Source organism: Nannospalax galili, unplaced genomic scaffold, assembly GCF_000622305.1.
Source record: "Nannospalax galili isolate Female #2095 unplaced genomic scaffold, S.galili_v1.0 scaffold734, whole genome shotgun sequence".
NCBI classification, from domain to species: Eukaryota; Metazoa; Chordata; class Mammalia; order Rodentia; family Spalacidae; genus Nannospalax; species Nannospalax galili.
In genome coordinates this window covers 2660442-2681055 of record NW_008337073.1, presented here as the reverse complement: position 1 = coordinate 2681055, position 20614 = coordinate 2660442, and the positions used below count along the sequence as shown (strand labels likewise).

General features: G+C 39.7%; 1 protein-coding gene across 1 annotated transcript in view; it reads left to right on the top strand.

Annotated features, from left to right (window-relative positions):
- Positions 1–20614, top strand: part of Cfap54 (cilia and flagella associated protein 54) — a 372605-nt gene that overhangs the window by 228774 nt on the left and 123217 nt on the right. Inside the window, exons 52-56 of the mRNA XM_029563104.1 lie at positions 10913–11018; positions 13210–13357; positions 14091–14248; positions 14410–14586; positions 14691–14817. Of these exons, the coding sequence (XP_029418964.1) occupies positions 10913–11018; positions 13210–13357; positions 14091–14248; positions 14410–14586; positions 14691–14817 (716 nt within the window). The remainder of the gene's footprint in view (positions 1–10912; positions 11019–13209; positions 13358–14090; positions 14249–14409; positions 14587–14690; positions 14818–20614) is intronic.

Genomic DNA, 20614 nt, shown 5'->3' with positions numbered 1-20614 from the left:
GGGCATGAAAAGCTGGTTCATCTAAGCTTCCAGTTCTCTCTTTTGATTTTGCATTGGAGTGGCCGGATTGCTTTTGTGTTCACGAGTTCCCACAGAAGCCCAATTCAAGTGAGGGTCAGATGTTTTCAGGCTTTCTCCTGAGGTCTGGATCCCTCCAGGAATGATTTTGGCCTCAGGAATTTGGGGGTTGGACTAGCCTGGGAGCCTGGCCCAGGAAAGATGCTGGTCTAGGGCAGCTGGTGGCCATGCCATCTAGAAATGCAAAGGCAGATGGGGTAGGAAGAGGCCCCAAAGCCTTCTGTGGACTGCACTGAGGAACTGGGTTGGTCTAGATGCAAAGGATCAGGAAGAGGAAAGGTCAGCCCCAGAGTCCCAGAAAGACGGTGGTGGGTGGTGCAGGCCCAGGGAAGCAGAGGGAGTTGAGGGCTGGACCAGGCCCAGAAGCAGTGCTCCTGGGCTCCAGAGAAGGCACTATGTTCTTCTGGATGAAAAGGATCAGGAAGCCTTATTGGTTCCCCAGGTGTCTGGGGCCCCAAGAGAAGGAATGGGGCAGGGCCCAAACTCGGAGGAGAGAACGGCAGTGGAGATGGGAGGGTGAATGAGGCTGGGGGCTTATCACACCATTTTGTCAGGGTATTTTATCACGCTCATAAAGAAACTCGTACAAGAAGTGGGGGGTTGGCTGTGAAAAACCTGTGTGTTTTTTATATCTTTATTTGTGGGAGACTTTAGAAATTTGGAATGAAAAAAAAGATTGTTAGAAGCAGAGCTTAACAGGCCATTATGCTGGTAATTTGAAAGAAAAGAATGCTAAGAGAGATGCAGAAAGTGGTGTCCTGACTTGTGGGATTTCATAGGGAAATAAGAATTCTATCAGAAACATGGCTAGAGGCTGAGCCTCGTGGCACATGCTTTTAATCCCAGCACTCGGGAGGCAGAGGGAGGCAGATCTCTATGAGTTCAAGGCCAGCCTGGTCTACATAGTGAGTTCTAGGCCAGCTGGGGCTGCAGGGAGATGCTGTCTCAAAAAGACCAAAAAAAAAAAAAAAAAAAAAAAAAATTGGCTAGGGCCCTTTCATGTGATGTTTTGGCAATGAATCTAGATTCATTATTCCCAGATCCTGAAAATTTGTGTGAGGCTCAATTTTAAAATAATGGGCTAATTTCTTTGGTGGAGGAAATTTCTTTTTTAAAAAAAGATTTATTGAATTCCTGTGTATTTCATACAGAAAATCATCTTTATACTCCCTTCTCCTTTGGCACCCTCCATAAGTCCCCCCCTCCACACTGGAGTTCATACCTTCTGTCATTTGTGTTAAGGTCTATCATGTAAAGTTATTGTCCCCAGATGTCCCTCAGTGCAAATTCATCCACTGGGGTCTATTCAGTCTATCTAGTCTCTCCCTTTAAGAAGATCAGCTCATTCTCACCCAGCAGAAATCAGTTGCCAATAATTCTTCAACTAAGGTTGGGGCCTGCTGTTCATTTCTACAGTTTTGTGCTGGGTTTTTGTCTGCTTAAGTTTGCAGGGGTCTTGTATATGCTGACACCATTGCTGTAGGTTTGTATGAGAAGAGTCCCAGGAGCCTGTAGGACTATTTCCATATCATCATGCACCTCCTCCCTGGCTCTTATACTTTTTCTGCCCTCTCTTCTGCAGTGATCTCTTAGCTCTGGGTGGGCAGATTTTAATATAGGAGTCCTGCCCAAGGAGCCACACTCTGCAGACTCTTATTCTCTGCATTTTGGCCATTTGTGACCTTTTGCATTCCTGGCCCTCTGTTGCATGAAGGAGCTTCATTGATTAAAATCGAAGGATGTATTAGTGTTCTCTTTATCCCTTGTTTTATGTTCTGTGAACCTTAGGTGTAGAGGTTGCATCTTAGATGTGCCACTTAGGCTCAGGCAATTCATAGACAATCTCTGTGTGTGACCAGTGGTGTAACTCTGTAATAATCTCTGTTGAAAACAGAAGTTACTTTGATAGGTGGTAACTGGGATACTTGTCTATAGGTTTAAGGTCCCATATTACATTTGTCTAGGGATGTAACAGACTTGGAGTTTTCTCTATGATCTTTGACTTCTCCAGCTATGTGTATTTGGCTAGGTTTATCGTGCCACACATGTTTCCTTGGTGGAGGAAATTTCAAGAGAGCATAACATTGAGTCTATGGCTTGTTATTACTGATTACTCTTTTTTTATGAAAAATAGCTTTTTTTCATTTCATTACAGCTTTAACATATTTAATAACAATATCCAGAGCAAAGATACATCTCTTTCAAAAGTGGCTATAAACTTTTAGGTTCACAGTTGAATTAATACAGTTATACAATGAAACAGTATAAACCCTGTAAGACATAAAATTGAATGAGTTTTTAACCTTTAAAAAAGATCTCCATTTCATTTTAAAATATACTGTTTCCTACAGAAAGACTCATTTTTAATGCTACTAATGCTTAGATGTTTGCACACATGTCTCTAATCTCTATGTGTCTGACTATTACTAGTCACAGTCAGTTACAGTCTGATCCTTGGCACCTGAGTATGGATATAAAGTCATCGGGTAGATTACAATGGTAATGTTTATCACCTCTACAGATTAACATGACATAAATTTTTATGCTTCCTCCTCAAATATAACTCATTTTTTAAATTTGTTGATTTTTTTTGTATATATCACACAGAACATCCCAATCTTATTCATCTATATACCCACTTCCCAGATGGCACCCTCCCATAGCCCCCACACATGAGAGCCCTTTTACTCTGTCTTCCCTGCTACTGTCTGCTGTGTCGTTGGCACCCCTAGTCATTCCCCAGTACTTGTCCAACCACTGAATCTAGTCAGCCTGTCTAGAGATCCTTGTTTTTAGGAAGATCGGCTCTTCCGCCTCTAGCAGCAATCAGTTGCCAATATTCCTTTAGATAAGATTGTGGTCTGCTGTTCATTTTCCCAGTTCTATGCTGGGTTACTATCTGGGAGTCTCTTGGGCCACCCTGGCCAACAACTCAAAGGAAGGTATCTCTTGTCTGGCATTGTTTCTTGTTATGTAGCCTTTAAAAAGACTCTTAAAAATTATATTGACCCCTTTACTCTTTGATTATACTTTCCTTTTGGGTGTTTAAGATCCTACAGTTGGCCCAGATAAACCAATTTCTTTTTACTCTTAGGGCCATATGAGGATCTGTTCCTCAGGGGTCACATGGGCTTGGGAGGAGCCCCTGGCTCCTTTCTTTTACCAGTTCCATCTATGTGTAGATAAGTCAAAGGTCCTGCTTGACCATGGCTGGTTTCACTTGGAAGCAATTACTCTTATTAAGGTCTACAATGAAAAAGAGCAACAAGTGGGACAGAAAGGAATAAAAATGTGCAATTTGAAGAAGAAAAGAGCAGGAAGCTTAAGATTGTAACCAAATCATATGCTGAAAAAGGGACTACAAATATTAAAGTGATTGGCACCATTAAAGAGAAGCCTCCTGTTCTGCATTGGAATAACATGAAAGGTATCCTGAAGGCAAGAAAACACCCAGCTAAATCTATAACTTGTGAAAGGAGAAAACCTGAGTAGTTTCCTGCTCTTAGAAAGCCACTGCCTATGGACGTTTATCACCATCTTCAGTTAACAGAAGCTGCTGCAACTGTGGTTCAAGTGGGCTAGGGGCCATCCCAAGCTGGCAGTTAAACTTGACAGTGTTGTTCATGTGGTAGTCATTTTGGAGACTTGAAAGATACAACATTTAGGGAGTTACAGATTTTTTTCCTCTGTAGTTGCATAAAGGCACTGAAGCCGGAGTCCATGTGAAAAGGCCCTGGAGAGGCCATTGTATGAAACTATGAAAGTGAAGCCTTAGTTGTGGGAGTACCCAAATATTGGATATTCCATAAATGTGAGACAACTACCAAGAGGCACTGCATACAGAGAGTGGAACCAGCCCAAGTGAGAGATGCACACATGAGGCAGCAAACCTGGAGGGACTGGGTCATCCATATCCTATAAAACAGAAGTCCCAGATACCAGACATTGGAGCTACAGGATTTGGTGTTTGCCCTGCTGGGTTTTGGTCTTGCTTTGGTCCAACTTTTCCTCACTGTGCCCCCATTACTCCCTTTTGGAATGATAATGTATATATACTCCATGTCATTGCATTTGGAAGTGTATAGTTTTTTCTTTCTTTTTTTGTTTGTTTGTTTTGCTTTACAGAGGGCCACAGTTAAGAGACTGCTTTGAGCATCAGAAGAGACTTTGGACGTTTTAACAGTACTGAGACTGTTAAAGACTATGGGACTTTTGAAGTTGGACTAAATGCATTTTGTATCATGAAATGGCTCAGCCTCGGGGAGCCAGGGAGAGAATGTAGTGGTTTTAATGAGAAATATCCTCCACAGGCACATATGTTTGAACACTTGACCCCCCAGTTGTTACCATTATTTGAGGAGGTTATAGAACTTTTAAGAGGCGGATCCTTGCTAGAGGAAGTACATCATTGGAGGTGGACTTTGAGAATTTATAGCTTTGCTTCACTTCCTGTTCTCTGCTTCCTGTGTGTTAATGAAATGTGATCCAGCTAGCTTCCTGCTCCCCCTGCCATGCTGTTCCTGCCTGCTGCCATGCCTTTCTCCCACCACGAACCATTCTAACCCTCTGGGACTGGAATCAAATAAGCCCTTTCTCCCATGAAGTTGTTTTTGTTAGGTATTTTACCTCAGCAACAGAAAAGTAACTAAATACAATCTCCTTTAAGAGATAGCTAACATTAGATGGGGTCGTGAGGATAGGGTTGGACCTAATAATGGCATTAGTATGAAGACATAGACTTGAGCAGGCACAAGCTTGCTCCATCTTACTGCGTGATACTCAATCATGTTATGATGGATGCAGCTGGAGGGCCTCACCAGTTTATGGCACCACGATCTTAGACTTATAGCCTCCAGATCTATCAACTATGTATGCTTCTGTTCTTTGTAAGTTACCCTGTCTTAAGTATTTTGTTATAGCAACAGGAAACAACTAAGCAATACCAGTTGGATTATGGTATACTGATATGTTTGATGCTTTATAAGGTTGAGGGGTTATCAGTATGCCAAACCTCATACCTCATTGTCCTGAAATCAGAACCTAGGCTTTGTAACCAAAAGAATAGCATGTGCACAACTTTCTTCTTCCTGAGGGCTCTGGTAGCCATGATGCATCAACCTCTGAAGCTACTCAGTATCTAGGTGCCTTAGAAATGAGCAGCCTTGAGGGTGGAAGATTGAGAGAATACATTGGAACTGTGTATAAACTGAAATCCAGTTATGTTTGTTGTTCTTTTATGCTTGTTCCCTTCTATTTTAAATAAAAGCAGTAAAGTTAATCACAAACAATAACTTAGAAAATATTCTGCAACTATTGCAAACATTTTAATGTCTCAGCAATCTCTTGGGAGTTTAATATTCAATAATTGCTTAAAGGTTCAAATGCTGCTTAACAATTTAGTAAAAAAAATTAATTTATCCTCTGGCAATTCTCCAGAAAACTCAATACACTAATGATAACAATAGTCATCATACATTATGTGCCATGTGTTTGCCAAGTACTCCTATTTGCTAAGCACACTCTACTGTAGGAGATCAGCTTCTAGAAGGAAGGGATTCTCATCTGTATCATTCACAGTTGTATCCATAGTGCCTAGATTATTTTTCCTGGAGTATAAGACATCTGTTATAATACACACCATGGATTTTTGAACAAATGAACACTAGTTTAATCACTACAGTTATCCACTTTTATGAAGTCTGAACTGTTAGCACTCCTGTTTCTTTAAATAATATTTTATATGTTATTTTTATTTTACATGTATGAGTGTATTACCTGCATATATGTAAGTGTACCTGTGTCATACAATGCCTATGGAGGTCAGGAGAGGGAGTTGGATCTCTGGAACTGGTGTGTTGTATGATTGTGAGCTACCATGTGGGTGCTAAACTTTTTACATAAAATCACTGGAAAACATGGATAATGCTACTATTGCTAAACAGTGAAATTCCATAAACCTTTCATCAGAAAGAGAAAATAGTAATTAGTTCATAGACATGTCAAAAATATTTATTTGCTTGTAAAGGTAAAGCAACACCTGTGGTGCAGCCATCTGAAAACACTGTCACGTGACCTTTTCTGATAGTTACTCTTTCAACTCCTGATTTTAAAAAAAGATTTATTTTTATTTTGTATGAGTGTTTCAGTTCTTTAAAAAATTTTTTTGATTTATTTATTTTTATTTTATATGCATGAGTGTTTTGCCTACATGTGTATAAGTGCACCACATGTGTATGCAGTGCCCATAGAGACCAGAAGAGGACATTGGATTCCCTGGAACTAGAGTTACAGAAGGCTGTGAGTTACCATGTGGGTGCTGGGAACCAAACCCAGGTCCTCTGCAAGAGCAGCCAGTACTCTTAGCCACTGAGCAATCTTTCCAGACCTTTCAACTTCTTATTGAAAGGATCTATAAAGGCAGAAAAATAGAATAGCCTTATTAGTACTTAAAACTAAGGTTAATAATTAAACTTTGGCAAGAGATGGGGAATTCTTGTTTTCAAATGGCACCCATAGATGAAGATGGGATAAAATAAGAACTGTAAAGTGCAATGTATATCCATTCTCCCCTTGCAAGTACAGCAGAGGAAGAAGGAAGATGATTTGAGCTTCCACATCCAAAAAGAGCTTAATTCAGAAGGGGTTTGTGAGCCAAGCTCCTGGGCAGGTCACCCAAGTATGTGTGGGGGCTTAAGGAAACAATCTATCCAGTGGCAGAGAAATTTCATAATTACAAACACAGGAATGGCAAAGCTGTTCTGGAAAGTTGACTAGAGGTGGGCATTACAATGGATTTATGGTCAGTCCAAACAATGATGTGTGTATAACTGAATGCAAATGTCAAAACTGATTCCAGAAAAATTTACTAGATTGTAAAAGTAGCAATTAGTAATAAGCTAGGGATAATATGTCAGATCACAGCGACCACAGATACAGAGAAGGCAGGACAATGAACCAGTAGTAAATTCTTCACTTTACATTTTTATTTCACTTTTTTACCTTTGATAAATACAGAAATTATGATTTTAAGATTGATTAATAGGCCTGGAGAGATAGCTCAGTGGTTAAGAGCACTGGCTTCTCTTGCACAGGATACAGATTTGGTTCTCAGCACCCACATAGTGACTAACCACTATCCATAACTCCAGTTCCAGTGGAGCCAATGCCCTCTTTTGACCTCCATGGGCATTGCATGACATGGGTGCACTTATATAGATGCAGGCAATATACTCATACACATAAAATAAAAATAATGAATAAATTAAATGGATTAATAGAGAAGTATGTTTTTGAAATCATGAAAAATAACCACTGTTGGGGATGGAGATATGGCTCAGTGATTAAAAGCACTTGCTGTTCTTCCAGAGGGCTTGAGTTTAATTTCCAGTAACCACATGGTGGCTAACAACCACCCATCATTCCAGTTCCAGAGGATCTGACACCTTCTTCTGGCTCTCATGGGCACTACATGCTTATACACATGTAGGAAAAACACCCATATACATAAAATATTTTTAAAAGAATATTAAAAAGCATTGTAAAATCTAAATCAGAATATGCATTTTTCAAATCAGCCAGGCTGTCTGAGTTCAATCCCCAGAACCACATAAGGGTAGAAAGAGAGAACAAACTCCACAAAGTTGTTCTCTAACCTCTACATGAATGCCAAAAAAATAATAAAATTTTAAAAACATGATAACAATAAATGTCTAATTTTCAGGATTCAGTGTATTTGTTAGGGTTGCTTGGTTGCAAGTGACAGAATCCCAATTTGAAGCACCTTGAGCAAAAGGGAAAGTTTTCTGATTGACATGAGTAGAACAGGAAAAGAACAGGTAAGACTGAGGGCTTCGTGAGACAAGACTGGAATGCTCCAGGCACTTCCATCCTAGTCCATCTCTTTCAGCCTGTGTGCCAGCTTTCTTTGATCTACTTTGCTTCCTCTTGTGCCTGTTCCTGGGCCCAGGCATTTTGCCTGAGGAAGAAGGACTGTGGAAGAGCCCATAAGCACTCTTGGAGAACTGAGAATGAGTGGAACCAAGGAAGGATTACCATGTCTCAGGAAGATAGGGATGTGTGATGGTTTTTTAGGAAAACAGAACTATGCCACTCAAGTATAAAATTACAGTATAGTCCACAGCAAAGAAATGAACCAGGCATTTTTATAACTAAAAAGACAATTAAAGATATCAATACAAGCTAAAGAATAAATCAAGTGGCAATATTAATAGTCATGATAGGTATAATGCAAGTGAAAAGTCTAGGGCTGGACCAAGAACACTTTTGATATTGATGACAGGTACAGCCATCAAGGACCCTTGACAGTAATGATGTAAAGATCATAAAGCCTCTGAACAAATCTGTAGCATGACTATCCAGACCAAACTGGTTAGAACAGTGGAGAGAGATTACATCAAAGCATCATGGGTGAAATAAAGTGCAGAGGCCAGTGGTCTGGGTTCCTATCCTGGTTCCTCTTTTTATAGCTGTGTGACTTACTTCATATTTCTGTGTCTTCATTTCTTTTTTTAAAATATTTATTTTATGTATATGAGTATATTGCCTACATGTATGTAAGAGTATCTGTGTCATGCAATGACCACAGAGGTGCCTCTTCTGACCACACAGGTGCACCTACATACAGGCAATATACTTGTACACATAAAATTAAAAAAATAATAAATAACATTTGTAAAAGTAATGAAATATAGTTTGGAAACAGATGGCATATACACTCCTTGAGAACCTATGAACAGATGAGCATCCGTGAGTGCTGTTGAAGCTGACCATGCACCAGGCCAGAATCCTTGGTAACTGACCCAAAAGAGTAGTGTACTGACCAGAGTCCAGGGAGGCCTCTAGAATGCATGATCCCATCCCAGTAACATCTTGACTGAGTTTTCTGTGACTGAGCCCAGGACTGGAAGACCAAGAGGAAAAGCAGGAGATGGGCTAGGATGCTACCTCTGTCTTCCAGCCTGGAGATGATGATGATTTGGACTAAGGTGAACACAGTGGAGGATGTGAGGTGCTCCTGGATAGTGACTGAATGTTGCAGGTCCAACTGATGGAACTTGGTAAATTGAACATACAGCGAAGTCAAAGATCAGAGGAATGGTGATGACTGAGCACTTGGGGAGGAGTCAATTTGGCTGGAAGAGGCAGAAGTGAGGGTTTATTCTATTTTATTTTAATTTACGTGTATAAGTGCATTGCCTGCATGTATGTAAGTGCAGCCATGTTATGCAATGCCCACGGAGGTCAGAAGAGCCTGTCAGATCCCCTGGAACTTGAGTTATGGATGGTTGTTAGCTGTCATGTGGGTGCTGGGAACTGAACCCAGGTCCTCTGGAAGAGCAGCCAGTGCTCTTAACTGCTGAGCCATCTCTCCAGCCCTGAGGATTTTATGTTTGATCTGTGGCTGCTAGTCTCCTCAGGCTGTCCTAATAGTGTAAGAGCTAGGAAGCTAGAATCCAGAGAACTTTGCTATTTTATAGTTCTGGAGGCTGGAAATCAAACTGGTAGAGGAGCTGTCCTTTGACAGTCTGGGGGAGGATCCTCCACTGTCTCTTGTTGCACACTCCTGGGGGTAGCCAGCCATCCTTGGCACTCCAGGCTTATAGACACACCCCTCCTTGCTACCTGCTGGCTCCTTTCTGTATCAACATATCATCTTCCCTCTGGGCATGTCTAAATTCCCCTTCCTTATAGGAATGCCTATTCTGTTGAATTAGGACCTTGACATTGGTTTTGCTTGATTGCCCATGTAATAAACTTATATCCAAATAATATCCTGTTTTGAGGTACTGAAGATAGGGCTTCAGCATACTTTTGGAAGGTTTGAGTTATTAAAGTTCAACTCAACACCTGTTAAAAATGACTGCAACCATTCAAGTGGAGGCATCAGTGAGGAGTGAGATGGGGATGCTGTGTACTTGCCTTTCCTTGGGTCACTTGTGTCACAAATAGCACTGCAGTGTGCATCTTCAGGTGTGAATGTCATTCTGTACTTTGAATTTTAGTTTGAAGTCAAAAAAGGCACCTCTTACTACCTGTCATTATCGTTCTGTGGGGAGGAGGATACAGTGGTTTATGGTGCAGTCAATCTAATCTATGGAAACGGAAAGTTAACAAAACACTCCTACCTCCTTGCTTCTATTTTCTCAGAACATTTACCTCCAGGCACTGCTAGACACAGATTAAGCAGAAATTTGGCTTATGAATTTCTGAGTGTATGGAATTAAGTAACACGTTTCTATAACATCCAAAGTCAGAGAACCACAATCTGTATGCTTCTTTGTTGAAAGGGTTATCAGGTTTTGCATTAGATCTTGAAAGCATTCATTCTGTTTATTCTTTGATTCATTTATTTTAATTTTTAAAGACTTTTAATTTATTTTTATTCTGTGTAAAGTGCACCCATGTCGTGCAATGCCTGGGGAAGTCAGAAGAGAGCATTAGATCCCCTGGAACTGGGATTACAGACAATTGTTAGTCACTATGTGGGTGCTGAGATTCAAACCTGGGTCCTCAGCCATCTCTCCAGCCCCTCATTTATTTTAATTTAAATAAATTAAATAGTAGTTTCTACTATGCCCCAGGCACTGGTCTAGATAGTGGATGTAAATAGAAAACAAGACATATTAGTCAACTGCGTTGCGATTATGTAGTGCGATAGGTACTGGGGAGGACTGCGGTGCTTTGATGCTATGAGGGCATATAGGGGGAACACCAAGGGGTATGGGAAAGTTTTGTTGGAAGTAGAGGCTTGTGGCATAACACACAAATGCTCATAAGCACACTAGTAACGTTCGGAACGTATTCTTCATTTCAGCGCTGCGATAGTATATTCCACACTTAAGCTTCTCCAAGATGCAAAGCTTTTCAAAAAGAAAGGAATACTGGGTGACGCAGAGGATCTCAATTCTCCAGGAACTCCTGTATGTATGAATTAGCAATATGCATTCTATAGTCACTATGGCATGGTAGGAAATTGTCTAATTGCTTGGATGAAGCAAAGTGGAAAAATTGAAAATAAAACAGGGAATTGGGATAAAAGTGTCTGTGTTTAGGTCTCATTTATGCTATTTATTGAGGAAGTCTCTTAAATTATTTTCTAAATTTTTGTGATCTCATTTGTGAGCTGTTGGAATGGAATACAGTAATCACCAAAAGGTCATTCAGATGAGTCATTTTAGTAAATCTAAATATGGTCTAGCAAATTTCTTCCCAAGACCCACTCATCCTTGTGCTCTTGAGTTTATCACCTGGACATCATGGAAAGACACCTATACTCTTTCCTGGTTTGGATTCTTAGTACTCAGAATCCTCCATATAGACACTGTCAAATGACCTTGGCAGCTGGTCACAAGTTCTAACATTATAGACTTTGCTCAGATCACACAGTTTAATGATAGAAAATTGTTTAGGATTCTGTATCAGATTCCTAATCACACAGTCTTTGCTCATGATTTCAAGCATCACTAATGAAATTACTAATATCCATCATCATTACAAATTAGTGGAACTAATTGTCCTAAATACAGACTCATTTCTAAGTGTATTAGAAATGCAATCTAATTTTTTTAAAAAAATCTATTTTAAACAATGTATGCCAACTGGAGGTGCATTTTACATTCCAGGGGGGCATTTTTGGCACTGTCTGGACACATTTGGTTGTCATAAATAGGGAATCCACTGGTATTTACTGGGGAGAGTTCAGGGATGTTCCTAAACATCAGTCATGTCAGAGACCCCTTGCTCCCTCCCTCACAGCAATTATCTGGCACCAAAAGTCAGAGTTCCAAGGTTGAGAAATCCTAGATAAGAAGAGCTTAGGGTTGGTTTTCTTCTGCTACACGCAATGCTGTCATTGAGAGATTGTTTTGGTCATGAGCAATTTATTTCTATATTTCTAATAATTTAAGTTCTGGACTCTAGTTTTGGGCTCATTCTGACCCCACATCTGGGCTTCTTTTCCATGCTTGCTTTTGTTCCCAGAAATAGCACACTTTTCTTTGTCTATCCACCTGTCTCTCCATCCCCTTCATATGTCCATGCTCTCCATTCTATTGGCTGCTCCCAGACAGCAGGTGTTGCTGAATGGCCACAGAAATTCTAGAATAGACAAAGGTTGCTGGAGATGCTTTTAAGGTATCCAAATGTCTGCCATCTATTTTCCCTAGAAAAAGATTTTCCTTGGGGGCTGGAGAAATGGTTCAGTGGTTAGGTTAAGAGCACGGGCTGCTCTTGCAGAGGACCCAGTTTCGGTTCCCAGAACCCACATGGCAACTAACAACCATCCGTAATGCAAGTTCCAGGGAATCAGACGCCCTCCTCTAGCCTCCTCAGTCACTGCATGACACGGGTCCACTTACATACATGCAGGCAATATACTCATACACATAAAATAAAAATAAATATTTGAAAAAGTTTTTCTTACAGTTCTCTCCAGTAGCTCTGGGCATTGAGTTCCCCCCTGTAACATGTAGCAACAAGATAGTGAGTTAAAACTTGGAGTGTAGCACAGCAGACTTGAAATTCAGGAGGGCACAGTGCTGCTTCACCTCTGCCATAATGTGAGGAGGTTTAAACGAGGTAGTTAATCTATGTGAGTCTCAGTTCTTTCATCTCTAAGATGAATATAATAATAAGCCCTGTTTGGTTGTTAGGAAGAGGACATGAAATGATGCATATAAAGATATATAAAGATGAGTTGTAAGGATGTAATGTAATGACATGGTAAGCATGCAGCAAAAAATACTGAGTACTTTTTATCGTTTTTATCAGTTAAAATTGTATTTTCAAAGCTTTTCCATGACCTGGAAACTGCCAATAATATGATTTGCAAAGAAAAATTGAGGCTACAAAGCTGTTTTTGAAGAGTGCATGCAGAGAGAAAAGACAAGCTGAAAAATGGCATAAAGTGTTAATAGAGGATTTTGGGCTAGCCAGAGATTTTACTAGCTCATGTATATTTTGTGTTTCATATACTCTTCTAAAATAGTCAAAATTTAAAATATAATGCTATGAAATGATACTGGATGCTTCGCCTTACTTTATGCTCAGCCTCAGGCTAGAAAGCTGCCTTTTTAAATGGGACAATAACCTCATCATTTTAATACTCTTTAGATCACAGAAAGCAAAGAGGACAATGAGTTTTTAGATCCCATTTCCCTAAATGCCCGGGAATATTTCAACATCCACCTCTGGCTGAGGTGCCGCTTGGCACTGGTAACTGCGTTTGTTTCACAGATTCGTGGCATCGGAATCCTGAAAGGTACTCTCTTAATGTTTTCATAATGGTTAACTTTATATAGGTGAGCAGGGTTTTATTGGATACATTTTATTTTAATATTCACATTTTATAGCTCTCTAGCTTCTTTTTCAGAATTTAAAATACAGGTTATTAAAATTGTAAGAAAAATCATTTTCCCACAGTCTTCTATCAGTGCAAGTGGCATATGTCACTTATTTATGCAAAGCAGCACAGAGATTTCAAAACACATATGCCCAGGTTTTCTTGTAATCAGGAAGGTGTCTAAACAGAGCCAAAGTGCCACCAACACAGGGTCTAGATGCTAGATCTGCCCATCACTTCCAAGTCTTCCTCCTCTAAGTTTCTCCTCTCACTGTTCTATGTTCTGCTCTGGAAGATGGAGATAGATTTTCTGCTTGCCAAGATTATTGTCAGAGTGGAGGGAATAAAATACATTGTGTTAGATAAGAGCTTGGCATGCATAAATGGTAGCTCCTGCAGTGATCAGTAATTACCTAGTTATATACCTATTTATCTGTTTCTGTCCATCTTCCACATTAAATCATTTCATGTAATAACATTACTTTGATAGCACTGAAATATCATAAAGTAACTTCCCTGAAATTATAATACATTTTTCTGTGTTTAATGTGGTCTATTTGTTTTCTTTCTCAATGTCTTTTTTTTCTTTGATCATTGTGGACATTATATTTTTTTTCTTACTTTCTTAAATGATCATACTTACTTATGTTAGAGAACAACATGACAGACTCTTTGAGCCTCATCAAGGAAGTGTGTGAGGAGGCAAAAAGTGCAGATGACACAGAGCTCCTAGCTGAATTCCTGATGCAAGCCGTGATCCTCAGCCTCCAGGAAAAGCACTTAAAGGCAGATATCATAAGAAACCTTCAGGTAAAGGAAACCTTGTTCACATGTACATTTAGGAAAGATAGCCCAATTAGATCAGAAGAAGGGAATTTTCAATCCCATTGGATGCTTACCAGAAATCATGGCCAGAGCTCATCAATGAAATGGACAACATACTCTCAGGTGGAATTATTTTATCTCAATAGGAAATAATCCATTTGTTGAAAGGGAGTGAATTCCTTTCTCCTCGATCCCGGTTAACCCTGGCAAAAAGCCTCATTCTACTGGATGACTTAACGAAAGCTGAGAAATTTAAGCAAGCCTCTTCAAAAGCAGAAAAACCCATTTTGTTGACTCAAGCTCACAGCATTCTTATTGAGCAGGTTGGAAAGCTTTTAATGGTCTCAAACTTGAAGTGTACTTTTCTGCCATTTTTCTCATCCCTCACCACAATGACTGATTGCCTACTCTGATGTTTCTTTCATAGATGCTAACTTTTGGAGAGACAGTTGAATTCCCTTTATCAAATACTGAGTATGCAAATCCATTACAGCCTTTGAAAAACATCTATCTTCCTCATGTCATGTTACTGGCCAAAGCAAAAATGAGACTTGGTAAGAACTTTTAAACATCTTCTGCACTAGACAAACTAGATAAAATTTTAATTTCTTTTCAAGTAAGCTATCATCATTTAAAGGGGCAATAGTATGAATGCTCAGGCACCACATACTTAACAAGTAGAGATTGCTTTCAGGTGCCAGACTCATGGTATCCATATGGTCTTCATGTATAAATAATGAGGTTGACACAGATTTGAAAGAAGAATATATAACGATGTATTATGTCCTTTGGATTATTAATGATGCTGTTAATGCCTTTATCTTTTAAAACAAGGCCCATGAACAAAAGTAATCTTAATGTGCTGATGATAATGGTATGCATTTTTTCTAAGCCCTAATAACTTGTGTACAATATTGTAAGCAATAAACCTGTATCATAAATGTGGGACTCTGCAAAATTCATTTTGGTGTTTTAAAGGCACAGTTTCTGTGTTTCTCCATGATACATGTTAAATAGTGGATTTGCTGCTAAGAGCCTTTGGAATGCTGAGTGCCTGGGGTTGTGTCTAGGGAGCTTAAAACACACAGGGTATAGGCCACACTACCTTCTGCAGGCTGGAACCTTTGGGAATCTGATCAGTCCAGGCCCTACTCCAGTAGCCCAGTGCCTTACTCCAGGCTAAGGAGAGCAGCCTCTGCTCTTCTCTTGGCCTAGCTCAGCCTCTCAAATTCTCTCTCCTTCTCATGTATCTTCCACCCTCTGTATGCTGGTAGCTGGTAGCTCCCTGTTCCCTTTCTTTTTTTAGTATGTTAATATGGTTAAATATTTACCAGTAAAAAAAGCAAACAGACGACAGAGAAAAGAAAATAATCCCCTAACCCAAAGCTTCTTCCCAGCCCCTCAACACTTGGACATCTGGTCTCCTTAAGGGTGAATTCTATTCCCTGTGTTCTTCCTCACCCCTCTTTTACTCTGAATTCCACCTTATTTTAGATTTGGATACAGAAATCACCATTAACAAGGTCACCAAGGGGTTAATTACAACTCCAATGTGTTTATTCTTTTCTGATCTTGTCCATATGGATGGCTCAGTATCTGATGATGCTTACATCACTTGCAACTTCTTGACACTCAGATTTCATGACTGAGATTCCCAGGCATTGCGTGCTCCCTGTCTGGTTTCTTAATTACCTTCAAGTCTTCTATTCCCATAGCTTGTCCCTTAAATTAATGTTCTCCATCCTAGGGAAGGCTCCCTAGGGTGTGGTCCAGGCCACAGCCTAGGAATTCATTTTTGTCCTTTTCTTTGAACTATTTCTTCTCTTTTTAGAGAAACTGTATTCATAGTTCTTAGTATCTGATTGTAGTGATCCTACCACGGGGCAGGTGTTGGACTTTCCCTCCTTAGGTTTTCCTTCATCTCCTCTGTTTCTCAGTCTCTGTTTTGCTTCATGGATTGTTGATTGAATCTTTTTCCCCCTAATGCTTTCCTTGGCTGATATCCTGGTGTCTTCTCCAAAGCCTTGTTCTCTGCAAGTGCCTTTTCTGCACTTTGACAGGTGAATGACGTGCTGTCTTGGGCTGGAATCTTGGGATGTGGGCTTTTCTCCAGTTTCATAACGGTTATTCCATCATTTCTATTTTGAATGTTGCATGTGAGAACTGAAGTCCCAGTCTCATTTTCTTTTCTTTTGGTCAGAATTTTTTTCCTTCCAAGCCTGAAACTGTAAGATTACCCCGTCATCTTCGTAGTTCAGAAAATTTACGAACACACGTCTGGCTATATGTCCTTTCTTTCTCTGCTTAGAACTTATCTTTTCTTTCTCTACATAGAACTCAGCTGAGCCCTCAGAATCTGTAGGCAGGTTCCTTTCTAGCTCTGAGAAGATTCCTCTTGCTTAATTGTTGCCTGCTTACCTACCCCTTCTGTTCTTCCTTCCTTTTTGGCTGGAGCCAACCTCCCTCTTAAAATCTTAAGCATGTTACTTAGCTTTTTTGTAGTTCTCTCATTAAAAAAACAAAAATGTCTCAACCCAGTGACCTAAGTTACCCTAGACCTGCTAGTTTATAAATAGTGGACATCTCTGGTCTCAGCTCTGGAGACTGGGACTCCAGGATCAAGGTCAAGTATCTGAAGAGGAAGTATCTGTTTCATGAATGGTACCTTCTATTGGACCTTACATGATGGAAGGGGAAACTGGTTTCTTCAAGCTGTTATGTAAGAACATGTGTCCCATTATTAAGGGCTCTGCTTTTGTGGCCAGCCAAAGTCTGTACCTCTAGATACCAACATTGCTGTGGAGAGTGGATTTCAACATATAAATGGAAGAGCACACACATTCAAGGAATAGTGACGTCACTCTGCTTGTAGAAGGTTAAACGAGGAAAACACCTAGGCCAGTACAGGACCATGAACACAGCTGTTGTCGACATTTGGCTCTGTCTTTGACATCTATTATCTTTCTCTTAATATTCTCATTATTTATATCATTTATATAAGGTGGATCTATTTGATCTTCCTAATCACAAATTAAGATTTTGGCATTGACTATCCTCCCAAATCATCTGATAACTTTATATTTCTAAATAGGCTCAACTGTAGGTAGGCATGCATGTGTTTTGCGTTGCCATCCTACCCTCAATCCATTTTATTTCAGCAATGCCACCTTTCTTAGAAGCTGTGTTTGCTCTTCCTTTGCTGGCTGCTGGCTCTCTGCGGGGCCAGTGTCATGCAGGTCCAGGTGGCAATGCTGTCAATGCTGGTCAGAAGAACAAGTTCTGCCACCATGGGTTGGCTCTGTACAACTTTTTCAGAGTCTTCATTCCCTGTTGAGGCTCTGGGAGAAACAACAAAAACCAGCGAGCATTTTTTTTTTTTTTTTTTTTTTTTTTTTTGAGATACCCGGGAACACAAACCTTAATCACATACAGCTCCTGGTAGTCGCCATTACCATCTCAGAAACCAACAAATTTGAGCTAGAATTGTGCAAAAACAAAAAGCTAACAAAGACAATCTACAAACTACCAACAGTGACATAAAGGCAGACTAAAGGGCCTATGTAGTGATTGCCAGTTTAGTCTCAAAAAGAAAGTCAATATCCTGACTTTATCAGCATTTTCTTTCTAAAATAATTTATACAGAATATAAAAGCATACAAACGTATAAACAGAAGCAGTGATACATAAAGTCTGGAAGAATACCTTACTAACTAAAAAAAGATTTTTTTTAAAAAGATTTCAATGAAATAAATTAAAACCTCATACTTTCAAGTTTTCCTAGACTATTCTTTTAGCAGATGGCATGGAGTTAATATATTTCTAATAATCATTTGGTTGAGACCAAATACCAAAATGCCTTCACACACACAAACTTTGCCTTTAAAACCCATGGCTCCATTGGCAGTTATTTTGAACACAGAAGAAACCAAATGAATTAGTCTCCCAAATTCTAACCAGTAGCTTGTATCATCAAACCATTAAGGCATTTTATTTACTAACTTGGCTGTTGAAACAGTATCTCCCCCAAACAAATGCTTCCTTTACTAGCATCTAAGGAAACTACAATATTGGTACACAGAAAGATACTGTGTTTAGGATACAAGATAATGCTAATCCAATAAGCCTGCGAACACTTTTAAGCTTAGGGGGCCAGAGGACTCAGATCATTGTTGGGTCCCTCTTGCAAAATCCAAGGGCAGCTGGCTAAAGCTGCCTTTCTCCAGGCATCTCACACAGATATCCCTTCAGGCTCTCTTCAAGTGCTGTCTCTGATCTTTGGCAAAAGCTTTCTTGCTTTTGTTTCTCAGGGCCTTTCTAGCTCAGAGAGCAGAAAGCTGGCATCAGCTCTATTGTCTTCTATCACCTTCTAGAACCCTCCTGGCCTTCCTACCAGCAGCTGCTCAGCCAAAGAATGGTGGTGGGATTGGGTCGAGAAAGGGAGGGTCGAGAGCACGTGTTCAAGGTACCAATCTCTCCAGAATCTTCTGCCTTACTTCCCCTCTCCTTCCATTCATTCTCAGGACTGATCACTAGTATGTGACCAGCTTTCCTCATTGATGGAATTCCTTGCAGCTCACTGATCTCACAAGAGCCATGCAACTACCCCCCCAACACACACTTTTAGTTTGCAGTTTGTTGTATTATTAGGACATTTGATTTCTGCATGAGCTCAAAGCACAGATTGCACAAAATTAAACCATGCACCCTCCGCTTTTCTGACTTACTAATCTTGAAGATGTGTCACCACTCAATGACAATGCTGTTCCTGCTTTTTAGATTCATTTGAAGCTGAACAGCTTGCTTTCTGGTATATTATATTAAATACAGACTTTAAAAACAAAACCAAAAGCACCCTTTCTGTCAAAACAATGTCAATTTCACTTCTTTTTCACAGAGTTGGTGTTTACTAGAAAAAGGAACTCTTCAATATTGTGAAGCACAAAAGCATCTGTGACTAGCTTTTGTGTCAGCTTTTCTTTGTAGTGTAGATTACATCACAAGAGTACAGCCACGTACTCTTTTTCCCCCCTTGTGATAGCTTCTGATGAAAATAGCATCTTGAAGTTTTTTATTAAATAAAATCAAGCATACTGAGTATCTAAAGCCATTTCCACATTAGTTAGCTTGCCTTGAGCCTCCTTCTTACTTACAGATTATAATAAATTGTAGTGAATAAAAGGTACTTGAATTCCTTACATTCTTTCAATCAGCCAACACTTATTGAGGACCAACTGGGCATAAGAATGATGCTGAGGAATGGGAACAAAATTGGGATATCAGTGTCATCTCTTCCCTCAAAGAACCTTTCATCTACTTGGTGAGGAGATTCTATAACAAGTATAGCTTTAGCCAAAAGTCTAGAAGATAATTTGATAACTATAATTACACATTTTTGCTATATTATATCATACTAATATATATTACATGCATATAGTATGTGCCGCGATGACAGGAAGATGCTTGCTATGTATGTTTTCTGCTAATAAACAGCTTTTGTATAATTTGAAAAAGTAAGTGAAGCATATAAAAACAGGAGAAATATTGAAGTTGCTTTTCCTTCTTGTCTGAGTTCTAATTGCAGTTGGTAATGGATGGGGGCAAGAGTGTGGGCTAGAAAAAAGGGGCTTTTTAATTTAATTTAATTTGGTAGAATTTCATACATGAGTATTGTATTTGTATCATTTCCACCCCTCCCTGGTCCCCTCCAACTCCTCCCATGCCCCCCACCGACTCCCTCTCAATTTATTGCTTTCTTCTTTATTATTGTTGTATATGCATACATATATTTATAAAAATACATCTCTCTCTATATATATGCATAGAATAATGCCATGAGTCCATTTTGTGGTGCTTCTACATATATGTATTTAGTGCTAACCACTTGATTAGATAGCCTATCGGGAGCTAGTCCCTAGAGAAAACTGATTCTTCCTCTCTCAGCATCCGTTGATTGCCTGTAGCTCTTCATCTAGAGGTGAGACCTCATGAAATTTTCCCCATCCACATTAGCATGGCAACTGGTTTTGTCATTATGCAGATCTTGTTTTACTACCATATTATGGAGAGGTCACAGGTCCAGCTTCCCTATCACATCTAGAATTATCTAGCAGCAAATTCAGCAAGTGCCTTGTTCCTCTGCCTCTTACAATCTTTCTGTGTCTTCTTCCAGATGGTCCCTGAGCCTTAAATGTAGAGGCTGCATTGTAGGTGTATCAGTTAGAGCTGGGCACCCCACAGTTACTTTTTCTCTTTATTTTGGACAGTTGTGGAACTTTGTAATAACCTCCATCTGTTCCAGAAAGATGCTTCCTTGATTAGTGGTGAGAGCTACACTTGTCTGTGAATATACGA